The 19585-nt window shown below is 44.8% G+C and overlaps 1 protein-coding gene across 3 annotated transcripts in view; it reads left to right on the forward strand.

The window, feature by feature from the left end:
- USP35 (ubiquitin specific peptidase 35) overlaps nt 1-19585 on the forward strand; it is a 30843-nt gene that overhangs the window by 5712 nt on the left and 5546 nt on the right. For 2 of the 3 annotated variants that reach the window (XM_065030069.1, XM_065030215.1), the window contains exons 2-9: nt 5463-6159; nt 6667-6802; nt 11457-11586; nt 12764-12865; nt 16881-17039; nt 17458-17651; nt 17773-17866; nt 19454-19560. In XM_065030069.1, the coding sequence (XP_064886141.1) occupies nt 5478-6159; nt 6667-6802; nt 11457-11586; nt 12764-12865; nt 16881-17039; nt 17458-17651; nt 17773-17866; nt 19454-19560 (1604 nt within the window). In that variant the 5' untranslated portion in view covers nt 5463-5477. The remainder of the gene's footprint in view (nt 1-5462; nt 6160-6666; nt 6803-11456; nt 11587-12763; nt 12866-16880; nt 17040-17457; nt 17652-17772; nt 17867-19453; nt 19561-19585) is intronic. The other variant, XM_065030129.1, reaches the window with a different exon arrangement.

Raw genomic sequence — 19585 nt, forward strand, 5'->3', positions numbered from 1 at the left:
CATGAAAAAAATATCAGGATACAATTGCTTTGGTGTTCCTGGAACACAGACCTAGAGAGGTGTGTGACAACAGAGGATGGTCCTTTTAACAAGTTGCGTACCAAGTCATGGCAAATTTTCTCAACATTTTAGAGAACGCAGTACATTTCGTGCAGTATTTTGTGCTCCAACAAGGCACTATGTATATGCCCTTCCATCCTGCAGCAGCTCAGCAGGCTGCAGGATTGAGCCCTAATTGCCTAACTGCCTGGAGGATGCAGCAAGAATAACAGTAATGTCTTGGCTGACAGAAGAGAAACCATTTGAGCAGGAGTTAAGGATAATAAAAGGTGAATCTTGTTTCTGTACTTCCAGGGAATTCAGGGAAGTAGATAGTGATTTCTTCTTCTCCTTTGTAAGTATGAAACAAATCACTTTATTTATCAATCTGTGTTTGGAGGGTGGGATCTTTTCCTCCTTTAGTGGTATCTATCGAACTATATATGATGACATTGTAGGAAATGTGCTGAAATTATTATCGAGATTTCCTAAAGGTCAGGTGCATCTCAGATCTGCTTTTGCAGAGCTTTGTAAGATCTGGGGTGTGGGAACTGATACTGCAGTCTGCAAAAAATACTAAGGAGCTTTTACTGGAAATCTGCTGCTGGCAGGGATAGGGGAATGAATTGATTCAGAAGTAATTGGATAGACTTCATTGAAACGAATCCTAATTAAAGAAAAAACGCAGGCAGAAGAGAAATATAAGGACACCTCTGAACAGTGCAGATTAAGAAGATTAGACTCTAGCAAAGCCCAAGGTGACTTTTCATCCTGAGGTTGGATTTTATATGTGTTTTTTTTAAAACTTGGTTTGGAGAGTGAAGCTAATATGGCCGATGCTGTTCTTTGCTTAAAATCCTTTCCCCTCTCTGTTTTCTAGAGCGTGGTTGAGTATCTGTCCTTGCAGGGACACATCTCACCGTCAGCAACACGTCAACACGTGTTGCAAATGTTGAAGAAAGACTTTATTTTATTTGTGGCTTTAGATGGAATTTAAGTCTGAAGCCAGGGACGCTCGCTTACAGCACCTTTTTTGTTTTAAGAGGGCATGGGAGCCTGGTCTGTATTTGGGAATGCAATGTGTGGCACCTAATGCCATCGACGCTCATTGATCTGCCAAGTGGAACAGAAAGTGTCTTTAGGACATTTTTGTATGTGTGACCATCTGCATGACAAGGATGAGGTAGAATAACATCCCTCCATTTTCCAAAGCACATGTATCTCTCTAACACATCTTAAAAAAGTCAAGATGGATTGTTTGAGAACCTAGTTTTATCAGCCTCCCTTTTGTTCTTGGGGTGATCCTAGAGAACATCCTCTTGGAAGTTGTATCTGAGCACATGAAGGAGGAGGTGACGGGGAATGACCAGCATTCATTTACCAAGGATAAATCACGCTTGGCCTACATTATGGCCTCTGAGGATGGGCTGGTAGATCTGTGGATGAGGGGAGAGTAGCGGGTGTTGTCTTCTTTGACTTCAGTAAGGCTTTTGAGATTATGTTCTGCACCATCCTTGTATTAAAGATACAAGATAAACTGCAGTCTGGGTGATTGGGCTGCTGATTGGGTAGAAACTGGCTAGAACTATCACAGTATCACAGTATGTTTGGGATTGGAAGGGACCTCAGAAGATCATCTAGTCCAATCCCCCTGCCAGAGCGGGAATGCCTAGATGAGGTCACACAGGAACATGTCCAGGCGGGTTTTGAATGTCTCCAGGGAAGGAGACTCCACGACCTCCCTGGGCAGCCTGGGCCAGGCTCTGCCACCCTCACTGAGAAGAAGTTTCTTTTCAAATTTAAGTGGAACCTCTTGTGTTCCAGCTTGATCCCATTACCCCTTGTCCTATCATTGTTTGCCACCAAGAAGAGCCTGGGTCCATCCTGGAACCTTTCATTTTACCTATTTTTATCATCAACCTCATCAAATTTGTGAGTGACATCAAACTTGGGGAATAGTCAACATGCTCAAGGGCAGGGCTGCCATACAGGAGGACCAGGACAGGCTGGGGCTGATGAGAACCTCGTGGAATTCAGCAAGGACAAATGCAAAGTCCTGAACCTGGGGTGGACTCCCCTAGGTTGGACTCACCTGGTATAGGTTCACCTGGGATGGACTCACCTGGCATGGATACACCTGGGATGGACTCCCCTGGAGTGGATGCACCTGGGATGGACTAACTCCCCAGTGCCTACAAGGAGGTTATTTGAGAGATGGAGGCAGGCTTTTCACAGCAGCACATGGCAAGACAATGAGAAAATACAGACATAAATTGAAACAAGAGTTTCCAACTGGAAATAAGGAAAAACTTTCCACTATGAGGTAATTAGGCACCGAGGCAGGTTGCCCAGGATGGTCATGTCATCTCCATCCTGGGATGTTTTTAAGACTTAAATGGACAAAGCCCTGTGCAGCTTGTTTTGATTTCAGCTTCATGCAGGGGTTGGGCTAGAGACCTCCCAAGGTCCCTTCCCTCCCGATTCTGTGATTTTATCCATGTTCCTCCTGCTGTTCTGTCACCAGGGAAGCAAAGCAGTTTTGCAATTTCATGGGACTTTTTTATCTTTCGACTCAAAGCTCATGTTGTGTACTTGCTGTTTTATATGAGCTATAGAACAGATGGGAACTCCAAAGCAGCTCTTCAGATTAATAATTAACACTTTGACCTTCTGCAACATCCTTCTGTGCTCCAGGAACTCTCAACTTTTCCATGAGTTGTTATTGCCAGTGAGAAAGATGACGTGCAGAAAGGTTGTCCCACTTCGTGAGCACTCATTATAGAAACATGATTATCTGAATATTTAGTCTTTATTTCAGTATTAAGCAGCGGAGAGCCAGGGACCAGATCTCCAAGTCAGCATTCGACTGCCCAGCGATGAAAATGTCCTTCCTTCTCCTGCAGTTCCCTGGGTTATTTATGACACATTTCCAATTTCTTCAATAAATGAGGCAGCGATCTTACAGACAACAGTCTCCACTGCAAACCCTGATTCATTCTCCAGGCAGGTCCTGGGGAAAAAGTTAATATGAGATCCTTTAAATAATATGTCTCTGAAAGCCTCTGGAGCCATGCTGGGGTTGAATTAGCCATCTTAATTCCTAACCTTTGACATGTGAATGATCTTTTAGTGTAGAATGCTCTTTTCATGTAGTTTTAAGCCTGAAATATTTATTATTACGTATAACAAAGTAACTTGAATGTTGTTTTAATACAGTTCTAAGACTGTAATATATATGATAAATGTCTCTTTCTTGTGAGCTTCCTGGCTCCATCCCAGCTTTGTCTGCCCACACCCAAGGAGCAGCTTGCTGTACCCTGATACAACAGAAACATGGGTTGGTTTGTCCCCTCCTGCTGACACTTGGGGCAGTTAGAGAGGTGGAGGTGGGACCATGCTACCTAAAGCCCAATCTTGTACTGCAAAGTCATTTGTTGGTGAGAAGAGCATGAAACCTCCACCACAAGGTCAACTCAGGTAGTTCTCCTTGCGTGTCTTCAAAGTCCTCTAAGGAAATGACAGGAAGACATGCCAGAGGAGGTTCACGTTGGACATGAGGAAAAGGTTCTTCACCCAGAGGGTGCTGGACACTGAACAGGCTCCCCAGGGATGTGTCACTGCCCCAGGCCTGACAGTGTTTGTGAAGAGACTGGACAATGTCCTCAGACACACGGTGTGAACTGTGGGGTTGTCCTGTGCAGGGACAGGAGTTGGACTCTATGATCCTTGTGGTTCCCTTCCAACTCAGGACATTCTAAGATTCCATGATTCTATGATTCTATGTCAAGATGTGACATCATGGTATTTCCCGATGAGGAAGAACGTTTGCCTTTACAGGTCTTAGATACTCTACACTGGATTTGTCTGTCTGTTGACTATAGAGGGAGTTTGTTTCAGCCTCGTCAGCTGAGACCTAGTTGCGCTTCAGGCAGCAAGGCTGGGATGACCCATCCTCAAGTTCCCTTTTGTGATCAGCCTGAGAGACAACCAAGCCCCTTGACAGGATTGAATGAATCACAGAATTGTAGAATTGTAGAATAGTTTGGGTTGGAAGGGGCCTTCAAAGCTCATCCAGTGCCACCCCTGCCATGAGCAGGGACATCTTCACCAGCTCAGGTTGCTCAGAGCCCCGTCCAGCCTGGCCTGGGATGTCTCCAGGGATGGTTCATCCACCACCTCTCTGGCCAACCTGGGACAGGCTCTCACCACCTTCATTAGAAAAAAATTCTTCCTCATGTCTGACCTGAATCTCCCCTCTTTTAGTCTAAAACCACCACTGCTTGTCCTATCACAACAGGCCCTGTTAGAAAGTCTGTCCCTGTCTGTCTTTCGGCCCCTTTTAAACACTGAAAGGCTGAAATAAAGTCCCCCCAGAGCTTTTCTTCTCCAGCTGAACACCCCAACTCTCTCAGCCTGTCCTCCCAGCAGAGCTGTTCCAGCCTCGGATCATTTCTGTGGCACTTCTGGACCCTGTTATTTGTGCAGCACATCGTACCAGGGGGGACCTGCTGTGGGTGAGCCTTTGGTAGTCCCTGTAATACATTTCAAGAAGTTCTGTGTGTCTAATTTTATCACCCTGTAATGGGGTTTCTTGTGCAGTAGTGCATCCAACACCTGGTTACAAATGTTGTTCTGAGCTCTTCCAGGGAAATCCTTAGGGTTGTTTTTTTTTTTTTTTAAGCACTCTCTTCTAACGCTTTATTGCTGCTGAATTTGGGCCATGACGAATGGGAAACTCTTCCTGAGTCTGCACTTTCTCTCCTCTCTTGCGTTGGTCCCGCATACAAATGCGGCAGTTCCCTGGGGAGCAGCCAAGACTGCACCACTCAGCCGGAGCGGCTGGTAGCACAGCGTAAATGTCAAACGTTCACCTCTGATATTGGACAGAGGGGCTGTAATCCCCTCTCTGCTTCCCAGGGCTCTTCTTTCCTTCCCTGACTCTGAAGACAACCATCAGAAGCATCTTTCCCTCTTGAGGACACTTGAGCCAGCAGACACCAGTAGAAGAACTTGGCTCCTCTAATTCCCCGCTCAGCCCCTCTGTGGGTCTGTGGCAGGATGTCTCCAGGGGATTTTGTGAAACATGGGCCACCATCTTGAGTTACTGAACCCATTGAGGAGAGGGAGCTCATCCATCCCTCGGGTCAAGTGTAAGGTTGTACTTGGATGTTTACAAGACAAAAATGCTCAAATGTGTGATTAGTCTGAAGAAGTTCTGTGTTTTTCTGTATTCATGGGGGCTTCAAACATCATCAGAGTGGAAACTTTTCTGAATGCCACCATGAAAAGGGCACAAGAATTATCTTCATAGTGGTCCCAGACAGGTCTCAAGCCCTCCTTCTTTGACCTCCCTTGCCAACCTGTGCTTGAAAGCTCAGCAGGCCCTGCTTGAACTAATATATTTCTCTGTTCCTCTCTTTCAGCAGCTGGGAGCAGGGATGGATAAGATACTGGAAGCCGTGGTGATGTCCTCATACCCCAACAATGTGAAGCAAGGGCTTGTGAGGCGTGTCATTGAGGCAGCAAAGCAGCCCATGGACAGTGAGCAATGCTGGTCCATGCTGGAGCTGTCTACCAAGCTTTATCTCACAGGGGACACCAAGTATAAAAGAGAGATCGGGAAAGAGGTTTTAGAGGTCTATGGTCACTACCACCCAGAGGAATTTGAGGAGTTCTTCAATGTCCGCTTCCTACTGAGTCTCCTCCAGGAAGGCTATGGACCTTTGGGGAAGAGAAGCCACTATGTACTTGATTATATCCAGTTAGGACTACAGTTCGTCTCGGAAAGCCCATCAGCAAACAGCATCTTCAGCTTATTGAGGATCGAGGTTCTCCGGAAAGTCTGCGAGAGGCCCAGCCCCAAGCAGTGTGCGAAGATCAGCAAACTCTTAACCCAGCACCCTCAGTGCATCCCCACAGGCAAACACCAGGTTTTGTTTTGCCAGCAGCTGATCCGGTGCATCGGGCAGTTCCAGTGCGTCTCCGAGGGGGAAGAGGCCATCATGGAGTTTTTGGAGCAGGTGAACAAAGTGAGCGGTCTGCTGCAGAGGATCTGGAGGACTCAGACCTCAGCCATTCTGCCCTCTCTGAAGGAGCTGTTCACTATCATTTCTTCAACAGGTAATTAAAACAAAAAAAGGCTGGGAATGTAAATATTAGCTCTGATGAAGTCAAATTTCGTGGGGTTCTTTACAAGAAAGATACGGACAGAGTTTTTAGCAGGGCTTGTTGCAATAGGATGAGGGGTGATGGTTTTAAACCAAAGGAGGGGAGATTCAGGCAAGACATGAGGAAGAAATTGTTGCCCCTGAGGGTGGTGAGAGCCTGTCCCAGGGTGGCCAGAGAGGTGGTGGATGAACCATCCCTGGAGACATCCCAGGCCAGGCTGGACGGGGCTCTGAGCAACCTGAGCTGGTGAAGATGTCCCTGTTCATGGCAGGGGTGACACTGGATGAGCTTTGAAGGTCCCGTCCGACCCCAACTATTCTGTGATTCTATGATTTACAGCAGCTGACTATCTGCTCCACTTATATAGGCAGAAATTATTTGGCTTTTACAGACAAGAAATGTGCCTGCTTTTCATGGCAACTAACGTCTTAGTTGCTGGTGTTCTTCCATGTCTTACAGAGGAGCAGGAAGCACCATCCAATGCCTTGGCCAGTGTGGTCCAGTTTGTCCCTCTGGAGCTCATGGATGGCGTCATAAGAAACCTAACCAACGATGACAGCATCACCGATGTGCAAATGATGACTGCCATTGGCAGGTAGGAGAAGCTGCGTTAGTGAACATCATTCTCAGTTCAGAGAAAAGCCCTTCCCAAAGCTGCGCTCAGTTCCTTTGAATGGTTTTATCTCAGCCAGTTTGGTTGGTGCTCTCTAGTGAGGAGTGTGTGGGGAAAAAAGGAATTTCTGGATCCTCCTTCCATCCCTGATGGCCTGGAGAATAGAATAAAGACCTTTTATTTATATAATAATAACAACAATATTACTGTTTGGTTGATTTATTTTTTCTTAGAAATAAATAGTGTTATGGATGCTCAATGTAAGATATATTGAAGAGTTTTGATTTTTTTTTTCAGAAGCTGTTAGGGGCCTTTTCTTCACAAAAAGTCTCCTTTACAGAATTTCATGTTGATCGCTGTCTCCTTTCAGAAGGATATCATCCTAAATCACCAGTCACGGCTAAAAATCTTGGGGAGGGAGTTATGCCCAGCTGTTTGAATGAATGCATCTCGCTCTTTGTCAGATGAACGTGGTGCTGCTGGCCTGGATGTCGGTCCCATACAATGTTTATCCCTCCCTTCTGTGCAGGCAGAGTCAATGGAGATGCCAAGACATGGTTAAGAGTAGTGGGTGATACTCCCTGATATGCTAGACCTGGTCTTTTCAGACCAGAGTAATCTCTGGCATCACCAGATCTTCCTTGCACACTTGTGTCCATGTCCTATAGCTCCTCTACATTCCAGTGCCTTCCTTCCAACTTGCTTAGGAGTGTCTTCAACTCATGCTCACCTTAGAGGTTTCCGTTTCCACAGGTGACATTCACATGTGGTAGGACACATACTTAACCCAAGGGAGCTGCTGTGACTTGATATGGCTGGAAATATCTGGTTATCTCTTTTAGTAGTGGATTTTTGTCCCCTCCCAATAAGGTTATATGACATAAACACACATTATGCACAGAATCACAGAGCTGTTGGGGTTGGAAGAGACCTCTGGAGATCATTCAGTCCAATCCACCTGCTAACGCAGGGTCACCAGAGCAGATCACACAGGAAGGTGTCCAGGTGGTTTTGAATGTCTCCAGAGCAGGAGACTCCACAACCTCTCTGGGCAGCCTGGGCCAGGCTCTGGCACCTCAAAGTGAAGAAGTTTCTCATATTCAGATGGAACCTTCTGTGTTTCAGTCTGTGCCTGTTGCCCCTCATCCTGTCATTGGGCACCAATGAACAGAGTATGGTCCATCCTCTTGACACCCACCCTGGAGATATTTATAAACATTGGTGAGATCCCCTCTCAGCTTCTCTTCTCCAAGCTGATTCCTGATGGGAAGTTCATGTATGCAGAAAGGGTTTGCTTCCTTTTGACTTGCTGGAGAAGGTCATGGTCCCAAGCAACCCACAGCAAAAGATTAAGCTATCATCTCAGTTCTTAACTGTCTTCTCCACCTTTTTATCCTTCTGGGAACCTGATGCTGCCAGTTCCAGGTGATAAATCCCCTAAGAGCACCAGTGTTTCATATGAAGGTTGCAAAACCAATTGCTTCATTCCTGAAAACATTCTTTGTCGAGCAGAAGGATGAGTAAATGATTACTCAGAATCAGCAAAACATTAAGCAGAGCCTGCAAAATGTAATTAAGGTCACTTAGGAGAAATGCGGAAGTTTTGGTGACATTTACAACAGATGGTGCCCCAGAAAACTGCAGCAACCATTGGCCTTTTGATGAGTGTGTGCTCCATGCCTAGAAAATCAAAGAAATATGGGTGAGTTGAAAGGATCTTTCAGCTTAGGATCCCCAACAAACTGGTTGCACAAGGAAGTCCCTTCCTCCAAAGTCTGGGTTTAGGGGTTAGCAGCAGGGGAATAAACTGGATGTGGAGTGGAGCTTCTTCTGATCAAATGTTTAAAGAACAAACAGTAAAAAAAAAGCGAGCCTGGCACCTGCTGGTATAAGTGTACACAACAAGCTCTTTTAGAGAGTCTCTTTTCAGACAAACTCTATTAATGTGCGTCTGTGACTTCAGAAGTAGTCACTGATCTTTTATTTTTTTCCCCTTTCTCCTGGGGGTGTATCTGTTTCAAAGAGCCCCAGGTCCACATGAAGAAGGCATCTGCTGTCCCTCAGCAATGCAGGCACTTGCTATCTCTGGAAAACAGGATCTGAGCTTTTTAAAGTTTAGCATATAAAATCAACGGCTCCTTTGGAAAATTGACCTTTGGCTCTTTAGGAAAAAAGACCAATGAGCTCCAGTGGCAGCAGGCGTTGAAAAAGCCTGTTAAGGTGGTCAGGGAAATGAAGAACATTTCCTGCAAGAAAAGCTTAAAATAACCAGGCTTGTTTAGCCCAACCACAGGAAAGAAGAGATAGGAAGGGATTGCTATGCTTGCATATATTGAAGGAATAAACAGTAGGAAAGGAAAAGAGCTATTTCAGCTATTTATTTTGGCATAAGTTCAAATAAACTATAAGATAGCCAGAAATACATATATGTCCAGAGAAGTGGTGGAGTCACCATCACTGGAGGGGTTTAACAGACATGTAGATGAGGTTCTTAGGGACATGGTTTAGTGACAGTGTTGGGTTAATGGTTGGACTGGATGATCTTAAGGATCTCTTCCAACCAAAATGATTCTATGACCTTGTGATTCTATCCTGGCTGTTAGAAGAGAGATTCGAACCATTAAAGCAACCCACTGGTGGAACAGCTATGAAAGAAGAGTGGTGGGAGCAAAGGACCTCTCTGCTTTGGGAAGTGTAGTGGAACATTCATGAAAAGGTGCGACTCATCATGGCCTTAGACAACAGCCTGAGAGATCATTGTTTTGCCATAGAAAACACCTTTTCTTCTGCACCACAGCATTGTGCTGGTCTTTTCCCATGGCTACTGTTACACTGGGAACTCCTAGTCACCTGCTCTTTGGCTGTTCTTCAAGCAGACAAGTTACCAACACGTAGCATCCATTTCTTGTGCCTTGCATGCATTTTGAATCAAAGCGTTTCCTCCCAGTTCTACATTTCTAATCCTCAGGGTCTTTCTTGTAATACCTTGATCCTCCTCTTGTGTTGATGATGCCCCCCAGATTTGAATCATCACAAATTTCACAGCCATGTTGAGGATGTTTGTGCGAACATAATTAGATCCTGAAGACTGTTGCTTGTAACTTCCTTTCAGATTGCCTGTGAGACATGATCTACCTCTTTCCTTTGACTATAAATTTATATATCCTGACAAACCCGACTTTGGCACCTATGGTAACACCCTGTGTAACAATGTCACTTTTTCCCAGTCACCCCCTGTATTCATTATAGGAACTGTCTTCCTATTCTTCCTACGTAAAGCACCATGCCAAAGTTAATAGAGTTAAAACTTACCAGAGTTGAATGTTATGTGATGAAAATCACCTGTTCCTCTTGTTTGGACTTCACAAGTGCTTCATATTTCGTTTTCATATCAGCTGTCATCACTCTTGTTTCCATTCTCAAATCTTTTATCTGCCTCCTCTTTGTCACTCTGATCAATTCCTTCCTCTTGCTGAAAATGGAGGCAGAGGATGTGTTTAGTTTGGAAGTCACATTTAGAGGCTGTATCATATCTTTAATCACCATCACATCCTCTGTATACAGTGATTACATCGCTCTCCTTATTCTCCTCTGGTGCAAATGTCTGCAGAAGCTTTTCTGGTATTTGCTTAATTATCCAACGTGGCTTGACTTTTGGTATTTCTCAACATTCCAATATATACTGCTCTTCAAGATTTCTTTACTGGATAGCCTCTTATTTTTCCAGGTCCTTGTAGGCTTCATTTATTCCTTTTGCTCTTTGCCTTGCAGTCATTAGTTATCTATACTCCCTTCATATATCTTGCATGAGATACAAGCTGATAAACAAAAAAGGCTGGTGGGAGCCCACTGAGGTGGGAGACTGAAGATCTGGGATATCTTCAAATCAAAGGTACTGACATGGTTAGTAAAGTTCGACCCTTGGAGATCCCAAGCCTTTGTTACTCCTCGTTTTTGTTTAACATTAAATTTAAACTGAAACAATGTGTCGTCACTTAATCTGTGGTTATTTTATTTTATTTTTTATGAGTGACTTCTGTAAAGCACATTTTACATGCAGAAACATGGCAACATGTTGGTGCAGTGGCTATAGATGAAATTTGTTAGAGTGATGTTCAGGAATAGGCAGCTTCTATTAGGGTTACCAGTATCTTTTTTTTTAGTATGTTTCTGGAAATCAATGTTTCCCACAAAGAAAATTAAAATATCTGAATCTGAGTGTTTCTTCCTTACCAGTAACAATACAGAGATCACACCAGTATCATGTATTTTCTAATCGCGACAATGCAGAGACCTCGATCAAGACCTCACACAGAGCAGTGTACATAGAGCACTGTACCAGTGTTAAAAACTTGAACTCAAGTTGACTGAAGTTAGGGGAAGAAATCCCCACTTTCTTCCATGTACTTGGGTCTGGTACTCTGATGAACCACAGCGTGATGATGAGATTGAGGTAATTCCACTTCAGGCTCTGTTGTGCTTTGAATAAAATGCGAAATGCCTTATGAAGAGCCCATTTCTTACTTGGTCATCCCCCTGAATAGACATTAATTTGGAGGAGGTTTGACACATAGTAGAACTTCACTTTCACAGTATGTGCATTAAATTTACTTTAAGAGTCTGTATTTAATTTCAGAATGATTGACTGGGTATCCTGGCCCCTGGGAAAGAACATAGACAAGTGGATCATTGCTCTGCTGAAGGGTTTGGCTGCGGTGAAAAAGTTCAGCATCCTGATTGAAGTTACTCTTTCCAAAATTGAAAAGGTCAGTGGGTTCTTTTAAACATGAACACAAACAACAGACTTCTCCTTGTACCTGAGGTATCTTCTTGCCTTTCAACTGAATGAGGACGAGATGTGACTTGAGATGTATAGGAAAGAGTGTGCTGTCCCAAGGGGTTTTGAAGAGACCATTGTGTCCCCTGCATCTTCTGCAAATGCTGCATTGCTGTGTATGGGATGGTGGGCTGATACTATTTTTTGCAGGACTGATGTTCCCCAGAACAATCCAGAGTTATTTAGGTCCTGATGTGCAGAGGTACTGATATCTTAAAGGTTATGAAATAAAAGAAGCCAAGGATTTTCAAGCCAACCAATCACTTTCCTGCCCAAATTACGGAGCACCTTTGGGAATGTGGCATGCTCTTCTTCAGCTGTGCCTGGATCAGTGCTGGTTGGCACAGGCCTAACACATACCAGTGAACAGATTGGAATCGGTTACCACTTCAAAAACGTCTTCCATGCTCTGGTCCTGCCATTCCCTCCTTTGTATAATGGGGATAACAGCAGGCTGAACCTCCAGTGGAAGTCACCACAGAAGTTATCAAGACTATGATTATCAGTATTGGAACACTATCAATAACTTCATTTGTCCCTGTGATCCCCTACATGCAATGAGCAGTGGGAGAGTAGCCAAGTGTCTCTGGCTTTTCTTTATCTTTCCTTTCATTGTTAATGGAGAGGAAAGGGACACAGCCCTTAAAATAACACAAGATTTTTGGAAACTCTCAGAAGTATGGTTGGAAAGGGGTAGAGGACATTGTCAACTTACTCTATTTTCTATAAAGTAGGATAAATATCATTATTTAGCCTTTGAAAAAAGCCTTTGCTTTCTATCTCTTTACTTGAAAGACTAGTGACAAAGTTCCAAATATCGCAATAAAACAGAAAAGGCACATTGTAGAAAATCTAGCATCCCTTTGTGCTTGCACGGCCTCGTCCATTGGGAGGTACAGAGATTCAGCGGTGTTACAGAGGTCTGCACCTCGTTGTGCCAGGCATTGCACAAGCCTGAAAGAAGGAGGATAACCCACATGGTATTTTTAGGATGACCTGAGACCATGCTCTGGACAGGAGATGACTCTGGAGATCTGGCTGCAGGCTTCTCCTGCATGTTGCAGTGCCCTCCTGCCTTCTCATTGACTTTTCTTCTCCCCCACCAGGTCTTCTCCAAGTTGCTGTACCCCATCGTGAGAGAGGGGGCTTTGTCCGTCCTGCAGTACATGCTGCTGAGCTTCCAGCACTCCCACGAGGCGTTTCACTTGGTAAGGCTGCGTCCAGCGCTCGGATGAGTGTAACCGTGCCGTGGGGCAACAGGGGTGGGAGGGATCCTAAGGTGCCGAGATATTCGGGAATGTTTCCCTCATCTGCCAGATTTCACCAAGTCATGTAAATCCAACCCTGTCCATCCACTTGTAGCTTGTCCTGGAAGATGCAGATAGGCTCTGGTAGCTTGTCCTGCAGCCCAAGCAGCTTTTTAGGCATCATGGAGCCAGTCCTGAGATGTGGAGGCAAGTCTTTAGCCTAAAAGGGGTTGGTTGCCATAAGCAGAGCAACCACCCTATATCAGAGAGCGAGGTGCAGAGGAGAAATGAGGCTTTGCTTTCTCCTCTGATGGTTCTTCCCACTTCTCTTGAGGCTCACCAGCTGTGTGGGTCACAAAATCAGAGAATCATAGAATGTCAGAGATTGGAAGGGACCTGGAAAGCTCATCCAGTCCAATCCCCCCGCCAGAGTAGGAACACCGAGATGAGGTTACACAGGAAGGTGTCCAGGCGGGTTGGAATGTCTGCAGAGAAGGAGACTCCACAATCTCCCTGGACAGCCTGGGCCAGGCTCTGGCACCCTCACTGAGAAGAAGTTTCTTGTCAGTTTTAAGTGGAACCTCCTGCGTTCCAGTTTGAACCCATTACCCCTTGTCCTATCATTGGTTGTCACTGAGAAGAGCCTGGCTCCATCCTCCTGACATAGTGATAAACATGAATGAGGTCACCCCTCAGTCTCCTCTTCTTCAGGCTCCAGAGCCCCAGCTCCCTCAGCCTTTCCTCACATGGGAGATGCTCCACTCCCTTCAGCATCTTTGTTGCCCTGCGCTGGACTCTCTCCAGCAGTTCCCTGTCCTGCTGGAACTGAGGGGCCCAGAACTGGACACAATATTCCAGATGCGGGCTCCTTTTTCTCCTCAGTGTTTTGTCATCTCCAGGGATAAATCACTACAAAGCTGGTTGGGGCTTGGACCTTTTGGATTTGAAATGTGCGTAATGTGTGCATGCTCCACTTTTATTCTGTGGTGATCTACCAGCTGGAGGAGCGATCTCCATGGACAAATGCATCTCCATGGTCCTCTCTCAGATTCAAAGCCCACCAGTGGAGGATGCCTTTAATGCAGATATATTGGATGGCTTGTCAAGCCACACTGAGGGTCTCAGCAGCAGTGGCTGTAGTGCTCTTGGAGATGTTTTAACTTGATGTTTTACAGCCCTGGAGGTGGAAGAGGAGGTTCCCCTCTTCCCTTGCTCTTGCACTTAGACCCCTTGCATCTTCCAATCATTCTTCCTTGTGCTGAGCCATTTGTATGGTTGTGTGCTGAACTGTGCTGTAAAAGGAGCCCAGGTAAACCTGATCAAGCAGAAAATCCTGATGGTCAGTTGCCACCCCATCCCTGGAGACATCCCAGGCCGGGCTGGACGGGGCTTTGAGCAACCTGATCTGGCGAAGATATCCCTGCTCATGGCAGGAGTTGGACCAGATGAGTTTTGAAGGTCCCTTCCAACCCACACTATTCTGTGATTCTATGACGGCCCAACTTGGTCTTGGTCGGGGCCAACCACAAACTTGCCCTATTGCATTTGCCTGGAGGAAGGGAGGAGGCAGAGGGGTGGCCAGGAGCAGGACGGTGAGTGGGGCTATGCTGACCCAAGCTGGCTTAGGATGTTGTTTCCTGGACAGGTTTAGAAGATATGGCCCCATATTTGTTCTCACCCTTTCAGCTGAGGTGTGGTAGATGTTGTCACACTGGCTTTGGGGTGTGTTACATGAAGCCTTGGCATTGAGAACATCTCTAAGGGTTCAGGCATTGGAAAACAAGCAATATATTCTTAAACAGCCCTTGCAGGTGCCTGACTGTTGGACTCAGTGTACCCCATCCCACATGTGACTTCCAATAGGTGACACCCATTACCATATCTTGAAGTGATGGGTCACCTTTCACAGTAGAATCATAGAATAGTTTGAGTTGGAAGGGATCTTCAAAGCTCATCCAGTACCACCCCTGCCATGAGCAGGGACATCTTCACCAGCTCAGGTTGCTCAGAGCCCCGTCCAGCCTGGCCTGGGATGTCTCCAGGGATGGTTCATCCACCACCTCTCTGACCAACCTGGGACAGGCTCTCACCACCCTCATTAGAAAAAATTTCTTCCTCATGTCTTTCCTGAATCTCCCTCCTTTAGTTTAAAACCATCACTGCTTGTCCTATTACAACATGCCCTGCTAAAAAGTCTGTCCCATCTCTCTTATTGGCCCCTTTTGAGTCTGGAAAGGCCGCACTAAGGTCTCCCCGGAGCTTCTGTTCTCCAACTGAACACCCCAGCTCTCTCAGCCTCTCCTCCCAGCAGAGCTGTTCCAGCCTCGCATCATTTCTGTGGCTCCTCTGGCCCCTCTCCAGCAGGTCCATGTGTGTCCTGTGCTGAGGACCCCAGAACTGAACACAATGTTCCAAGACTTGCAGAACACTTCCACTCGATGAATTCTCCACTGTTAAAAGCAAAAAACACTTTTAGCAGTGTTTGAATTTCCTCTTTTCATTTCCACAGTGATATTTTATGTTTAATGTTGCTGTTGACACCAAGGCATGGCTCTGCTTCTTGCTGCTGTTGCCCCTGGAATGCTGTAATTAAAAACAAGGCTGAAGGCAAAGGCATGCTTGTAATGATTGAACTGATAAAAGCAGTAATGGAAAATTACTCCTATTAATGTTTGATTTTATGCTTTTCGTTAAAGCCCTTACATTTGGCTTTTCACCTAAAGCTCACAGAATAAACAGATAAGGCTGGAAAAAAGCAAAGCTAGCCAACATTTTCAACTGATGTTTTTTCATTCCTCAGCTGGAGGCATATTTTAAATGAGCCTGAATTTCTTGAGAAACTCTTTGGTTTCTAAAAATAGGGTCATTCTAACGGATTGTCTTTGGTTGGGTGTCCAAATTTTGAAACACTCCAAAAGCTTTCGTTTGCTCTTGGCTTGAAGTTTTCATCTGCAGCCCAGCGAGCATAAATTTCCTCCCCTATTTTTAAAAAACAACAGGGCACAAACCTGTCTTACTTCTTATCTTTTTGTGCTTTCCCTGGCACTTTGGAAGGGTTTTGAGCATTGTTCCCATAATGGCTTGGCAAAATATTGATGTATAAAATGGTACTGGGATTGATTTGCCTCCCCAGCAAAACTTTCCCATTGGAAAGGAAATAGTTAAAATCTCTAGCATTTTGAGGAGAATGAAAGAGAGTGAGAAAGAAGAGAGGAAGAGGAAGGGAGGACCAGGCAGTGGCCAGACTGGGATTCCTGAGACTTTACTCCAGGATTGTTCTGGGGTAAAAATCACATAAAATATAAATATGAAGGAGATTGTGCAAGTACCCAGGGTCACTTTAGCACATCTGCAGAGCTGGAAATAAGTTATTAATTCTCTGTGCAGCCCTATTAATTCTCTGGTCAGCAGAGGGTGCTTGTGAGCAATGTATCGTCTGTGTTTGTGTCTGCTTGTTCGTTTTTAAATTTTCTAGATGAAAGCAAAATAACAAATGTGCTGCCCACAGGCCTGTCGCCACCCGTCTGACCATACCAATTCCAATTTAGTTTATACAGTATAAAATATAACACACCAGGCAACACTCCTCATAGGCTGATTCATCTGTCTTGTAGGTTTGAATCCCTGCACTTGGCAGTCAGCATGTAAAGCTTAAACCACCGTAGATGTGTGGTTTAGTAGAGATTGATCTACACAAAGCGTGGGGATTGTAACACAGCGAAGCAGCCACACAAACCTGCAGGTGCCATCCAGCATGAAATCCTCTAACATCTATTGCATTTGCACTCCTAAAGTCAACAGAATAGTTGATGCTGAGTTCATAGGGTGAAGGATGAAGTCTAGAATAGGACTGAAGTCAACTTCTGTTGACTGTCCTTTCTGTCTGGGGTGGGTGATTTTTATTTCCAAGCATGTGTGTTAAAGCTCTGCACATAATTTGGAGCCATTTCTGAAGCAGTGAATTTTCCTCTTCCAGCTGCTCCCTCACATCCCCAGGCTGGTGGCCTCTCTGAAGAAGGAGGACTCCAACTCTGCCACCAGCTCCCTGGAGCAGCTGGCCGAGCTCATCCACTGCATGTTCTTCCGCTTCTCGGGATTTCCAGATCTCTACGAACCAGTCCTGGAAGCAGTTAAAGTAAGACACGCACCTCTTGGCCATTTTTCTTTATTTTTTTTGATACTGAAACAGCATCTTAGTTTGCAACCTAGCGCAGAGGGACTGTCCTACTGGTAGGGACGTCCTAACCTCAACACTTCAAATTCTGGTAGAAGAAAGGATTTACAATTCTGAGTTTGAGCCCCATGTAGACAAGTTGAGGGAAGATACTTCTCTTATGGTGAGCCTGCAGAAGTCATGACCATGCCTATGGGTTTTAGCTATAATTTTAATCTTGAATACCTCTAAAGGACTAATACTAAGTAGCTAAACACCTATTTGCGTGGATGCATGTTCATGAGTTGCCTGAACACCTCTAGCAGAGGAGTTGTGCAGTTGCTCATTACTAATTCCTCATGTGGAAAGATAATTCGTGACACGGTTCTCTCTTTCCAAGGCTCTTCCTATTCCAAATGAAGACCGGATTAAACATCTCTTGGGACAAAACGCATGGACCTCCCAGAAGAATGAGCTGGCCTGCTTCTACCCACGCCTGGTGTCCAAATCAGAGACAGGAAAGATCGGGTTAATTAACTTGGGGAACACCTGCTACATGAACAGCATCATACAGTCTCTTTTCATGGCTTCAGAGTGAGTTTTTGCTCCCTTGACCCCACTCAAGACTGCTCCAGGGGTTGCTTATCACATCGGTGCTACGTGTCCTGTGCTGATTTTCCATCTTATGGTTTGCATCCCTGCTTTTCTTTTGCAGCTTTCGGCATTCGGTGTTGAATTTAACTGAGGGCAACTCCCAGCCCCTGATGACAAAGCTCCAGTGGCTCTTTGCGTTTTTGGAGCACAGTCAGGTAATTATTTCATGTTCTAGTTATTTGTTTGGACTGTCGGCTGCGGAAAGGCTCGTCTCCAAGTTGCTTCCTGCCGACTCCAGCATGCTGATAAGGAGCTGTGGATCTTGGTGGGTTTTTATAACGGGACAAATTTTGTTTATATGGAAAAGACTAATTTTGGGGGTGGAGGAGGCAAGCTCCTATCACCCATGAAAGCAAGTTGTGTTCACACCAGACTGCCTGTCTTCAGCCTCTGGTATTCCTGGGTTGGACTGAGATAATAACTAATAATTTTGACGATGAAATCCATTTGGTAATAGTTTACATATGTGGCCAGCTGAAAAGCTTGTTGGTATAAAACAGAGGTTTTTATTTCTTGCTAGGCAGCAAGGAAGAAGACTGGAACAGCTCTCCTGTCCCCTTGCTTCACAGCAAAACACAAGCAATCTGTCAATATTGCCCTAAAAGTGGTTTTGTTACAAGAAAAATAATAATAAAAAAACCCCTCAGATTCCATGTGCTTTGAATCCTCTGTATGTGGGGGTGGAGCAAAATAAAAATAACACCTTCAAACAAATTAATTATGAATGCTTTCTTGACAAATAATGAAATTTTATATGACTGACTCCTGGAGATACTACTAAGTTATATCTATCTCATCTCTTGAAAATATATCATTCTGTCCCTAGAAAGACATGATTTTGAAAGTCCAGTGAATTTTCGCTTGCAGTGAAGCCAGATATCTGGGATCCTTCATTTTCCAAGTCTTGACTGGCAGAGCTGGCATATTTCATTGTGGTATTATCATAGAATCATTTTTGTTGGAAGAGACCATCAAGATCATAGAGTCCAACCATTAATCTAACGTGACTTTGGGAAAAAATATAGACAACCTGTTAAATTTAATATTTGGTCATAGAACAGTCTAGTTTTTGATGGCAGTTTAGGGTGTCTGCTTCCGTGATGAGCAAATACAGAAGCAGATTTGCTTGTTGAATGGTTTATGGTTAATAGTTTCCTAATAGCCTTCTAGTTATTTTTCTTCATCAGGCTGTTGTTAAAGTTACTTCCTTGCTGAAGACAGGTCTTTTTCCATGTTGATTAGACAGTAGTTTCCTAATGGCAGTGATTACATTATCAGGTAACGCATATTACCTGCTTGCAGTGATCAGAATGATGGGTGGAAGTTTAGAGTTTAGTCGATTCTTAGTCCTTTCTTTTTTTTTTTTAAGAAGGGATTTAGTGAGAGAGATTCTGATCAAATTAAATGGAGCATCAAATTAAATTCAGGCTGAATTAAGCAGAAGTCTCTGGGTCAGGAAGGAAGAAATAACATGTGGATATTTTATAGAAGTATATGTAAAATAATGGCTGAAATTCATCCTCACAGTCCTGGCTTGCAGCAAACCAAGATAATATTCCCGTGCACTGCGATTAGCCCTTGTAGGGGAAGAAAAAGGGATGTTACCTGTCACACAAACACACCCTGCTCCCAGTGGAGCAGCCAGAAAGACTCTCCTCTTCCCTCTCCATTCTCCTATGTGAAATGAAAACTAGATCCCCCAAGGATTAAAACCACTTCTCCTTCTTCTGTGTTGCTGCCAGCGACCTGCCATCTCCCCCGAGAGCTTCCTCTCTGCCTCCTGGCCACCCTGGTTCACCCCCGGCGCTCAGCAGGACTGCTCAGAGTATCTCAAGTACTTGCTGGACAGGTATGTGGCAAACACTGTGATTTCA

Source organism: Columba livia, chromosome 1 (genome assembly GCF_036013475.1).
Source record: "Columba livia isolate bColLiv1 breed racing homer chromosome 1, bColLiv1.pat.W.v2, whole genome shotgun sequence".
Lineage (NCBI taxonomy): Eukaryota > Metazoa > Chordata > Aves > Columbiformes > Columbidae > Columba > Columba livia.